Source organism: Pimephales promelas, chromosome 2 (genome assembly GCF_988280905.1).
Source record: "Pimephales promelas chromosome 2, fPimPro1.hap1.1, whole genome shotgun sequence".
NCBI lineage: Eukaryota > Metazoa > Chordata > Actinopteri > Cypriniformes > Leuciscidae > Pimephales > Pimephales promelas.
Window position 1 is genome coordinate 5,229,189 of NC_142770.1, and position 12,843 is coordinate 5,242,031.

At 37.8% G+C, this 12,843-nt stretch overlaps 1 protein-coding gene across 1 annotated transcript in view; it reads right to left on the minus strand.

The window, feature by feature from the left end:
• asic1b (acid sensing ion channel subunit 1b) overlaps window positions 1–12,843 on the minus strand; it is a 197,474-nt gene that overhangs the window by 176,316 nt on the left and 8,315 nt on the right. Inside the window, exon 2 of the mRNA XM_039664443.2 lies at window positions 697–892. Within this exon, the coding sequence (XP_039520377.1) occupies window positions 697–892 (196 nt within the window). The remainder of the gene's footprint in view (window positions 1–696; window positions 893–12,843) is intronic.

Consider the following 12,843-nt stretch of genomic DNA (forward strand, 5'->3'; position numbering starts at 1 on the left):
CATCTCAAATGCTTAAGCATTAAAAAAAAGTGTTGCTACCAGATCATTATGCTACAAAAGAAACAAATCCATTCAAAACACAGTCGACTTGACAGGAGACAATAGATCTCAAAGAGTTAAAGGGATAGTTCACCCAAAAATGAATATTGTCCCACAATTTACTAACACCATCCTAGGTGTTAAAAAGTGGAATAAAAAATAGTGGCTCAATGTGCTACAAAAAATATTGCCAATTTGCCAAATCCTCTCAAAAAATAGGACAAGTGCAAAGACAAATACTTGTGCTCTTCAAGTAAAAAAAAACCCTTTCCCTCTCCGGCTGTTATCAATCACATACAGCAAGATGATGAATAAACCCATTCCAGAAACCTTATCTTAGTATCACCAGGGGAATAAAGGAATCTTTTAAGTGAGGCCTCTTCACGGTGTTATCAGAGGATCAGATCGATACGACCCCACGGGTAAAAATAATCTCTCGCCATCTCACCAGGCGGCAAAGCTCGCTTCAGTGCGACTGTACGAGCTCAACGCGTGACCTAAAGATGACAAGTCCACTTCGCTCTGGAACACTTTGGCAATAAAAACTTTGGTGTATAATAAACATGGAGGACAAAATGTACCTAATACAATTCCAGTCTCCACCGATCGGATTCCGTCCTTCAGAAGACCTGAAACAGAGATTGCGTTCACGCTCACCACTGTGAAGTCTTCGGCGCTGCATTCGGCTCCTCTGAAGTAGCAGGACAGGAGCATTTCCTTAATGTCGTGGCCCGTTCGATCGTAGAACTCGCGCATGTTGAAGGGACGAGGCTTGAAGCTGGAGAAGTCCGCTTTATCTTTCAGGGTCATCATGACGCTCTCCTCCACCATGTGTGTATCCCGGATCTCATACCTGATAAGATAAGACGATTCAATCAGAAAATCTTGTTGAGTTTAGTGCACTGAATGCTCAACGGCAACAGCTTTAGAAAAAAGTACAATGGTGAAGTCATCGTGGTCTATAGCACTCATACTTTCCTGTTCTTAAGAGGATAAAACAATACAAATAAAGAGATAAAATGCTGACAGACCTTTTCTTAAAAACTTCCAGAACTAGAGCGTGATGAGAATTAGAAAAAAAAAAAAAATTCTCTCTAATGCAAAATGTTTTAAAGTATACACATTTCATATGCAGGAATTAGCTGAGATTATGTTTGTTTTAAAATACATATGAAGCTGCAGTATGAATAATTTCATGTCACTGTGGGTTTCTGGCCACATACTGACAATGAAATTGTATCAATAATTTAAATAAAAGCGTATATCAATATATTTTGAATATGACGACATACAACATAGAGCTATAGACCATTTCACAAGATGTAAACAACACTGGTCCAGAAGAACTTCCTGTTTCAGTTTGTAACTGTTTTCTTTATTTCACATGTAAAGATAACATCTTAAAGATGTTTGTTTAACTTTTTGATTCAGTTTTAAATGTTCTGTTGGTTGTATTTATCCCAGCTTTTATGTAGTGTTAAAAAACTGAAACAGGAAGTGCTTCCCCAGACAGCAAACTGACATTGAATCAACGTGGAAACGACGTCATGACATTGAAACAACGTTGATTTTGCTCATCGAATTAACGTTGAACCAACGTCAGACGCGGCATTCTTCAAAGCTAAATGAAAATCGAAAATTGGTTTGCTTTCATAACGTTGAAACAACGCGTTGATTTCAAGTTGATTTTCCGTTAGTTTTGAAAGAATGACGCGTCTGACGTTGGTTCAACGTTAAGTCGATGAGCAAAACTATGTATCAACGTTGTTTCGATGTCATATTTCCACGTTGATTCAATGTCAGTTTGCTATCTGGATCTGGACCAGTGTTGTTTACATCTTGAGAAATGGTCTATAGCCAAATATCATCTTATTATTTACAAAATAATTTTACTTCATGAGAATAACAATGCAGTCTTGAAAGGACATGGTATTAACGTTACAGCACTAAAATCTCCATATAACAACATACCCTCAACTTACTGCGATACTGCGAGTTTAAACCGCGAATAGACCGTTTAATTCGAAGAGCACTAGAAATGGCATTTTCGACATCTTTAGACTACATCGACGTGTCAGGAGTAGAGAAAGATATAACGTCGTTACCACCAGACAATATGAGGTTTGGGAAAAAAATCGCGGTGAACAGGAGACTCGGCCCTCTCGGGTGTTGTTTATTTACCTCAGAAGTGGTTGCTAGGCAGTGGGGTTGATGCGCGTTCGTGACTCTCCTATTCGAACTCGTTCATCAAAATGAACAAATCTTTTCCCGAGTCAACTCGTTCATTTCGTTCGTTGAATGCATAGATATGTCTATGGTTGAATGAACCAAAAATGACACGAAAAAAGGTTTGTTCATTTTGATGACCGAGTTCGAACAGGAGAGTCACGAACGCGCATCACAGAACAGAGCAAGACGCGCATTTGAGCTTTTGTTTTTTTAAATGAGCGATGTTTCCCTATATAAGACCCTTATTCATTGTCTGGAATCGTTTAAAGCCCTTTGAAGCTGCACTAAAACTGTCTTTTGAACCTTGAACCCTTTGGTTCCCATTGAAGTTTATTATGGAGAAAAATCCTAGAATGTTTTCATCAAAAACCTTAATTTCTTTTCGATTGAAGAAAGAAAGACATGGACATCTCAGATGACATGGGGGTGAGTAAATTATCAGCAAAAGTTTTTTTTTTAAAGTGAACTACTCCTGTAAACAAGTGTCCTGCTCGCCATATGTAAGCTTAATTGTTTCCGCCATGAAAAAAGTAAAATATAATTGTGTCTTTTATCACACAATTATTTTGTTCTCATAATTGTGAGATAAAAAAATCGTAATTCAGAATTGCAAAGTGATTCAGACATTTTTTTCTCTCACAATTTAGATGTTAGAACTTATTATAATTTATCACAATTCTGAGAAGAAAAAGAATTGTGAGATAAAAAGATTTATCCTGTTTTTTTGTTTGTTTTGTTTTTTTATGTTTTGTTTTTTTCCTTGTGGCAGTAACAAGCTTCCATACCAAACACTACTGCATTATCACAGTCAATCTACCAATTGCTGCTTCCTCAAAGAACAGCATGCTAACATCCTTTCACTTACTAAGATTAACCTTGTGATAAAAAAAGACACAAATATTGCACTGAAAATCAGTTCGACAAGCAACATAAGATTCAAAAGGTAATATTTTGACTTTATGGATTGATTACACTAAGTAAAACATGCTACTGTTATGTTTAGTCATTGAAACGTGTCACTCCAGCATAAGGTGTTTCTTGACAGCAAACACACGTGAATGCATCTAAAAACAGCCGTTGGAAGGAGCCGCTTTCATTTCCTTCAGGCCCTCCTCCGCCTGTTGCTCTTTCCTCGAACCTCTCGCCACAAAGACGAGCTGTCAGACAGGTTTCCTCTCGCTGCTGGAGCACAAAGTAAAAGATTAATGGAGGTGGTGAGACAGAAGGACAGACGGGCTCGAGAGAGACAGGCGTGACAGCACACACACAGTCTCACTCCCAGGCCATTATCCTCTTAGTCTGTGCCGCTGTCAGTTCAGTGAGCTCTGAGTCCACACTGACCACCAGGACAAGAGCACTTGACGGGTTTCCATTGTACGCCTGCCGACCGTGCTCACAGACCTCACACGGGTCGGGTGCAGATGTGTTTTATAGTCACACTATATATACATTTTAAAGTGACCAGTGTGTGATTTGGCTACATAAATAAGAGTCATACGCTATGCTAGACCTAGGTGAAAAAAAAAGAACAAATAGGCTGTTCCCAGAGTGCTACAAATAAAGTGTTGAATAATACATTATAAATAATATTAATATTTATAATGATATAAATATAACAACAGTCTAAAATAATAAATCCAATATATTATAATTAATATGAAGAGTTCAGATGCAAAAGCCTCTAAGTGCCATTTGAAATTTTCTTCTAGAATGGTCATTTTTATCAAGCTTGTATATTTAAGTTCAGTAATTTCACTTAAATTGCAATGAGGATTACCTATTAATTGTCATTTAAGTGAAATTACAGAACTTGAATATATAAGCTTGATAAAAATGATCATTTTAGAAGAAAATTTCAAATGGCATTTAGAGGCTTTTGCATCTGAACTCTTCATATATTAATTGCATTAATTATGTTATAATTATATTAGTTCTAAATGAAATTAAGTTAAAGTTTCTCAGATGTCAGTTAATGGTCATATGACATTTTCTTTTTTAGAAGGCCCTAAGTGTATTATTTTGATTGTTTTATTAAAAGATATGATTTAATTAATAGCTTTTTATTAACTCAAAAACTTCTGCAGTTCCATCATGTCTGGGAAACCCTGAGGTAATGTAATATTTAATGCAATATTTAATATTTTTCTGTGTAATTTTGTATTACAGCATTATCCTGTTCAAATCAATGTGATAAACGAGTTATGTCAATAGTAATCTAAAAGTAATCAGTCAGATTATATCACCTTAATTGTAATGTAAAGGGTTTAGCAATAACTGTAATTTTGTCATGTATTGGAGTTTGCAGTATGAATATTTTCATGGGATTCTTCTTCATTTTAAACCTCTATACTCTGTATGACAACTGCTGTGTCTATTTTTATTCCTCCTCAGGACTTTAAGAAGAAACATCGGGGGCGTTTATATATAACTGAGAATTATAAAAGTGCGATGTCTAAAATATTTCCCCTAGGTTTGTGTGATGGGTTTAAAAAGTAATCTGAGGTATTTGACATACCATCACATCTTCAATGTGGATCACGCCGGCTAATCTCAACAACAAACATCGCATGCAGAGCTTCAGGCAGCCTGACTTAAACACATTACAGACTTAAAGATCATAAAGTACAAGACAAATATTGCCATTTGATTCAACATCGCTCTATTATCGACTGTTTTTCTTGCTTTTATCCTATTAAAACGAACATTACATTATAAAAAGCATTCAGATGTTTACCTGGTCTTCATATTCTTGTTCTCACACAGCTTCACATGTACACAACTAATGCATGTCTCTACGAGAATATCTATTGTTGTCAGTGCAAGGCAGGGGTGTCACATGACAAAAGGAACTTCCTGTAGAGACCCCTGCTGTTAATCATCACGAGTCAGACAAATAGTGTCAATTAGCTGGGGAATTCATCAAGCTTGAAGTCAATCTCATTAGCTGGAATTTCATAAGTGGCTTGTTAATCTTCTCCTTCAAACTAAATCATTATAATTCCAATCTGACAGCCATATTTCACATCAACACAAAACTTTGTTCACATGCCATTTTAATTAACAACTTTCTACAGGTTATTTAACTAAACAGAGTATGGGGGCGGGGCTTGATTTTATTCATCGAGAGTCCTTGATGACATCATAGGAAATGGAAAGACGTTTATTTTAGATATAAAAATTACAAAGACAATTTTTTCATTTTTTTTCTTTAGAATAATATTTTTTTTAAACGTTAACAATTAAGGAGCATTAACAATATCATTCAACCATTAAAAAGTCTAAATTATAAGATAAAAAATTGAAATTTTGATTTAAAAAAAATGATAAGAAATTAATTTTACAAAAATCTAAATCATAACATAAAATAGTTGAAATTATAAGAATTAAAAATCTAAAATTATAATAAAATTGAATAATTTCTTAATAATAATTTATTAATAATTATTAAATAAAAAGTAATTTTTATGAGGTAAAAAAATGTTTTATTATGATACAAAGTAAAAATTATGACGTCAAAATGATTTACCTGGTCAAAATTGAGTTTTGATTTTGAATTACAAAGATAAACTTTTTTCCACATTTTTTCTTTCAAATAATGTTTAAAATAAAGTTCTTCTTTGAAACTACAAATGAAACATTCACGAAAACACCAAAAACATATTTACCAAGCAAATTGAGAATTTTGACTTTTAAATTAGAAAAAAAAAAGTGAAAACAGTGTTTAACAACAACAACTTCAGCCTGTTCAAAGCTATCATATATTCTATACTCTATCTGTGTTCTCATTACATTTTTTTTAAGTTTGGTGGAAACTCTTACTCTGCAATTTTATAAATTTAAGAGCATTAGAATAAAGACGGACACAAATCCGTGAAAGTTCTTTTTCCGACTCGCTATACTTCTCTGCGCTCGATAAAAGTGGCAAACAGCCAGAAATGGACTGTTCCTCGGACACGATCCTGTGAGGATTTCCTACCAGCTTCTCGCTAACACTGTTAGCGCCTCACCAAACCAGGAGGAGGTGATGACAGGCGGTCTGGTTCAGGTTAAGGTTAATATCATTATTATTAGCAGCAATAGCCTCAGGCTCCTCAAGCGTAGGAGTGACCACTGCTAACCAGATAACCTGCTACCCTCACTTTTTATATCTGGCTTTGCTAAAAACAGAAGCACAGCTCTGTTAGCTGGACCACAGCTCAAGGTTAACTCAATTTAAGACCACCGGCTTCACCACCTCTCCTTTGACGGCTGGATATTTTCAGACTCTAAGCAACCACACATCGAGATCTGGCACAGACCTGCGATCCGTGATTTATTCACCTTTAGAGAATATTGAATTTCGACCGGCAGCCTGTTACAGCTCTCTTATTAAATGCCTGCTGGGAGCAGTTCGCTTAGCGCTCGTACGAGCGAGGCCTGTGAGCGTGAGTCGAGCACTATTCCTCTCCGTTAGGCTCAAAATGTGCTTATTTACAAAGCAGAGGGACACTCCAGGTCAAAATGAGTGTATTTGCGTAAACACTGATAGCTTAGCATGTAGCTACGTTTCATTAGAGTATTTTAGATGTTTTCTGAAAGGCAAAATAGCCCAAAATAGCACATTTTACCAGTGCCTCAAAACAAGTCACTGAGAAGCTTCATGGCTAGATCCATGGTCACATGGTTCTTCAAGCCTCCTGCACCTTCCCCTGCTAACTTGCTAACTTCATTCAGACTCACGTCTTGAAGACGTCATCAGGAAGCGGATGCCGCCAGAAATTCGACCAACTAAGTTAAGAAGGTGCTGTGTCTACTCCCTCGGCAGCTGTTCTGCGCGCGCGTGTGTGTGTAAAGTTTTAATGTTGTCCTGCCAGAACCTCCTAAAGTAATCAGCACGAAGCTCTGTAAGTGGGGTTGGGAAAGGCACAACTGGATTATGGGCCATAAGCACTTTAATTTTCCAAAGATGGTATAACAAACGACAGAGCAACTTCCTCATCGCTCTCACAGTGCCGTGGATGCTCAGAATAAATGTTAGTTTTCCTCTTGCAGACTTACGGGAGATTACGGGAGAGGTGGCAAGGCTTTATTAAACGTCACGCCGCAACAAATGCGCCGTTATTGCGCATTAACTCGGAGAATGAACTGTTTGGGAAATCTTGAACGTCCTCCAAGAGATTTTAAGTGTACAGCGGATAACAATGCGGTTATTTTATCAACATGTTTTGAATACATTTAGAAAATAGTTCTCCCATTATGTAGTTTGGCGGCGCATTTTAGTGGTAAACACATGCGGTGCATGTAAACACTGTATTCACACTCACAAATTAGGATCTGCTTTTACAAAAAAAGGCTGATTTATGCTAGTCAGGGATAGTTTTTAAAAAGCCCATATGGTGTAAGTAAATGAGGTCGCATGTTGGTTTTGGACCCCATTGACTTTCATTGTTGTGACAAAAAATAGACAAATCTTCAATGGTCATTTACTCAGGATCTTTGCTGTCTTTCTTGACTTTGTTCATTGCTGATGTTTGAAGTTATTTAGTCAAGTTACCTTTATTTATAAAGCATTTTAACAATAGGTAATGTGTTCTGGCCGTTCATTGCCATGACAACAGTGTTTGTTGGCTCGAAAACGCAAACATTGAAATAGGTTCCAAGGTGCGAGTTTTGGAAAATGTTTAAATAAGGATCAAAATCGTGAATCTGTGAAAACGGTGACGGCGTGCACATGCATATCAGGCGTTTAGTCTATAAGTATGCGTATTTGAATATATATGTGCAGAGGCACGAATTATTTCTGTACAAATTGACCTCACAAAATTACTTGTCTGGCCTGCATAATACAGAATTTTTATATAGAGGAAATTTATATTAGGTTAGCCGTTGAAGTTTGCTTGGCTAATAGTCTGCAGGGAAACCTACACACCATCATACTTAGGACTAGTAACCAAAACATGGTTTACTTGGTTTGTTTTCATGCAGCCTAACTCTGAAACCATACAGTCTGTCAACAAACAACCATGAAACCGTCCTTCCACCGGCTCTCTTTAGCTCTCCCAGCATTAATGTCGCCGTTTCCAGGCTGTGAAGTGGCACAAAGCATCACAGCACTTCCCAGACGCAAGGGCGTGAAATGACAGGGAGCCGGTGAGCATAGCTGGGCCTGTATATCAACACAGACCCGGCATGGTTTCACAAACAGTGCTAATTACATGGGGATAAATCCTTGTTTATCACATGGCTTATGAGACACGAGTTAATTGCTTCCGCTTGTCAAGCCCTCCAATCCCTCTGAAGCCCCTCGGCTCCTGGTCTCTTACCGCAGCGGACACACGACCAGTTACTCGCCGCATGGCAACAGGAAGTTACACGGAGCACAATTGCTTTGTTATTTGCAAACACACCAAATGGTTGTTTGAAATGCTTGGTCTGCAACCAGTCAGACAAGACGCATTTGCATATATTACTAAAATAAAATTGACTAATTACATTCTAGGGGAAAGTTCCTCAGAAAATCATAATTCAATACTATTTCCACACTATTCACATTTTTGATTTTCACAAACATGTGTAGAGTGCCGCAATGGATATTAAACTGCAACCAGAAGTAGCTGTAACTGCAATTTTTTGCACGATTTTGCACGTTATAAATGAAAATCGCAATGCGAAAAAGAATGAAAATGCAAAATAAACATTTATGAAATGATAACTGAAACAAATGTAACTTACATAATGTGATACGTATATAAAATTAACTAAATATTTAGCGTAAAATAATGAAGGGCGGGACTCGATTTCATTTGGAATTTGATTGGATCGTGAAAAGTGGGTGTTGATATGATTGGTTAATGAGATTTGTCCCGCCCCAAAGTAGTAGGCGAAGAAATTATTACATTTTTTGATTATACTTATTTATCCAGTATATATGCTGATAATTTAGAGAAAATATCATATCATATCAGCATATCAAATATGAAACAGTAGGGTTAAGTCAGCGCAGTCTCATCCCAAGACGTCATATAACTGACGTCTTGGGACGTCTTTTGACCATACGTCAATATCCGCCTTTTTAGGGCCCCCTTAAACGTCGGTAGATGAGGTTATCGCATCCTAACTCTACCCCAGACCTAAACTTACCCCGCCACCTAACTGACGTTAAAGGTAAAGCGTCAGTTGTATGACGCCATCTACCGACGTTTAAGGGGGCCCTAAAAAGGCGGATATTGACGTATGGTCAAAAGACGTCCCAAGACGTCAGTTATATGACGACTTGGGATGAGACTGTGTTAGTTAAGTAAACATTAAATAGTTTGAATGCTATCTTTAAAACATTTACAGCTCAATTCAACAACTCTTCGAAAAAAAAAAACGTTTATTGCGGTTCTAAACTAAATCTTTATGCGTAAAAGGTTCTATATGGAGAAATGTCTTAAATGATTGCATACTTTCATGTTTAAAAGGGTTTCAATTTTTGTTTTTAGTGATAAAGTATTTTTACGAGATGCTTAATTAAAAACACATAATTAAAATGTATGAGTTAACACTAAAATATTAAAACCATATGTGAAACCATAAAAAGGTTCGTCCTGTGATGTGTCTGACGGAACCCTTGAAGAATCTTAATAGAACCTTTCCTTGTTAGAATGTAGAAATAAAACTGTGTTGGCATGTTAAAAACAATGTCTTCGAGAACATTTCAGGTGATGTTTGGAAAGCCCCCAGCAGTGTGTAATGTGAGAACATGCTGACGGGCGAGGGTCGCGCTCGCGATTCTTGTGCTGGAAAATTGAGATTGTTCTAGTGACATTCTGATATGTTGTACAGCGGTTCTCTCTTACTGAGCCTCGGGCATAACAGAACGCCGGATCGATAGGCCAAAAATATCCTGCCAGCACAGTAACGGGGAATTGCTTTTTTTCCCGGTGAAGTCGAATTATGTGCATAGATGTGTTTGTGGGAATGTATACATGGTGGAAGTGTTCACGTCACGAGGAATCGAACAGTGTCTTGCTGTTGTCTATCAGTTCTGAGACATGCACAGAAGAAGAAGAAGTGAGAAATAGATGCTGATGGTATGAAAACAGACTTCACATCGCATGGTCTTGATGTTCTGCTGTTGCTATCTTGATTTGCCCTTTGGTTTTGACCTGTTATTTGGATTATGATTATGGATAAACCTTATAAAGCTGTGTTTGGATCAACATGTGAGATTAACAGCCTCAAACTTACAAACTTAAATTTTGTGGTGGCCAATCAGATGTCTCTAGTGCTGCAATAGAGTTTTTATTCTTGTAGCCGGCTATAAACCGTCAACAGTTTTGCTGATTTTATCTAACTTGTTCAGTAAGGCGATCACCTGAACAAACTGTTGCTTAGACTCATGGCAGTGGTTGAGCTGGAAATAAAACCGGCAGAGTTTATGCTAATGGTGCGTCCCTTTGTGGTGACACTGAAAACGCACTCGAGTTGAGTTACAAATTGCATTAATCAATTTCAAAACACACAACATGATGTGTATTTGAGCTAGCGTAGCTAAAAGCCTGTGCGCTCACGTACTTGTATAGCGAATTATTAGGGTCTTAAAGACCCCACACTTCCTCTCAAGCTTGAACATGCAATCTGTCCTCTTTCTGTCTCTCATTTCACATAATCTCTTTCCCTTTTATTCTCAGAACTTTTCAATGTTCAAAGCCGCTCCAAGGCTGTCGGCATTAAGCCTTCACCTGTTAAATATATTTCACTTGGAATAGAACTGATTTAGCTATAAAATTTGCAGAAATGAACATAGGTGTTAATTGTGTGTCAGCAAACAATTAAAGAAATACTTCACCTCTGGAAAGATGGATGTGTATTTAAAAATGGGTCATTTATGTAGAAGAAATGTGAAATTATTTTTGAATTTGGAGCTTTCTAGACTGAGAAAAGCCAGAAAATGTATTTTTGGCTCATGTGGATGAAAGACAACAATTCCCAGAATGCACTTGCTTCACTGCCTTAGGAGGCCACGCCTACCGGTAACAGAGCGCGGTCGTTAAACAACAAGTCTAGGCTACTAGTGAGTCTCTGTGATTTCGAGATCGCCCAAAATGTCCGGGATTCGGCTTTGCGTACTACAGTTGCCATTCATTGTTTACTGTGGCGAGCGGGACGAGTGAGGGCCGCGGGAGAACGTTGGTGGAGTGATTACCAATGAGCGACACCTGTGAGACGCACCGGTCTCGTATCGCTCACGGAGGAGCGGGAATTTTCTTAAATTTCTGTTAAAACGCACATCAACCGATCACTTGTTTAGCGTTCATCTAAACACTACATTCAGATTCACCTATCGGAATGAATTCAGTTAGATTGAAACAAAAGCTGTGCATGTAAACAATGAATGGCGACTGCAGAAATCCCGGAATTCGACGGCCGGACATGTCCGGGAAAAAGAGGATGGAAACAAACCCCGACTACTCAGCTTTCTCCACAGAACAAGAGCCTGCTAGCTTAGCTTCCAAAAAAAGATGGCTGACACTATTGCTGCGTCCCAATTCGCATACTATCCGTCCTAAATAGTATTCGAAAATAGAATTAGTGCGTCCCAAATCGTAGTATGTTGAAATGAGTGTTTCAAAGATACCCGGATGGTCTACTTTTTCCGGTCAGAATCCGAAGTGTAGATCGATGCACACTCTAACGGCTGATATTGCCCACAAACCATTGCGCGTTGGACGAGGATTCGGTTAGAACTACAAACACGAGTAAAAAGTGTTAAAAAACTACAGACACGTAGTCGATACGGAGGACGGTTGTGTAGAGAGGTTTAGATAAAGAGCTTTGAGTGATTAATTATCAGTATCTAACCTGACGAAAATGAATTTATTCAATGTTGTCTACATTATATTGCATTTGCAGCAGCATTGTGAACTTTTGTAAAGACACGTTTAGCCATTACGTTTTAAATGCATCATTATATTCAAATTGCAAACACGAGGAGAGCATGAAAGACCCACAACTGGCAGATGAACGTGCTCTCCGAAACAGTAGGAAATAAAATTAGATAGAATGGAGGATTTTAACTGTGACAAGATGATTGACAGGGCAGTTTACATCGGAGTTATAACGGAGCTGTCCGTTAAAGATGACGTGATAGTATTTCCCAAAGCTTGCCTACTCTTTTGCTACATACTCAATATACTTGCTACATACTTTTTCCTCACAAAAAGAGTACATACTTTTAGGGCGTAGTATAAGTAAGCGAATTGGGACGCAGCAAGTGTGTTCATTCTGTGAGTGAGATCGCCCTCTATGGGCGGGTTGAGAACATGCGGGAAAGACCGAAAACTGAAAAAAAAACAAAAATCTATCGTCTCAGGGGGATATGAGGGTGGAAAGCACGGTAATTTGAAAATACTACAGGTTTCCTACAAATACAAAGCTGAATGCTTAGTCCTGAAGTACCCCTTTAAATAAATAAATTGAAATCCTCTGGGTGTTTAACCACAAAGACACGTCTGAAGACAAAATCTGAAAGAAGCACAGATCCACTGATTTCATCTGAGCCTTATGAAGATGACACAGATCCAACGTTCTTTGAAGAAGAGTCGGTGTCTT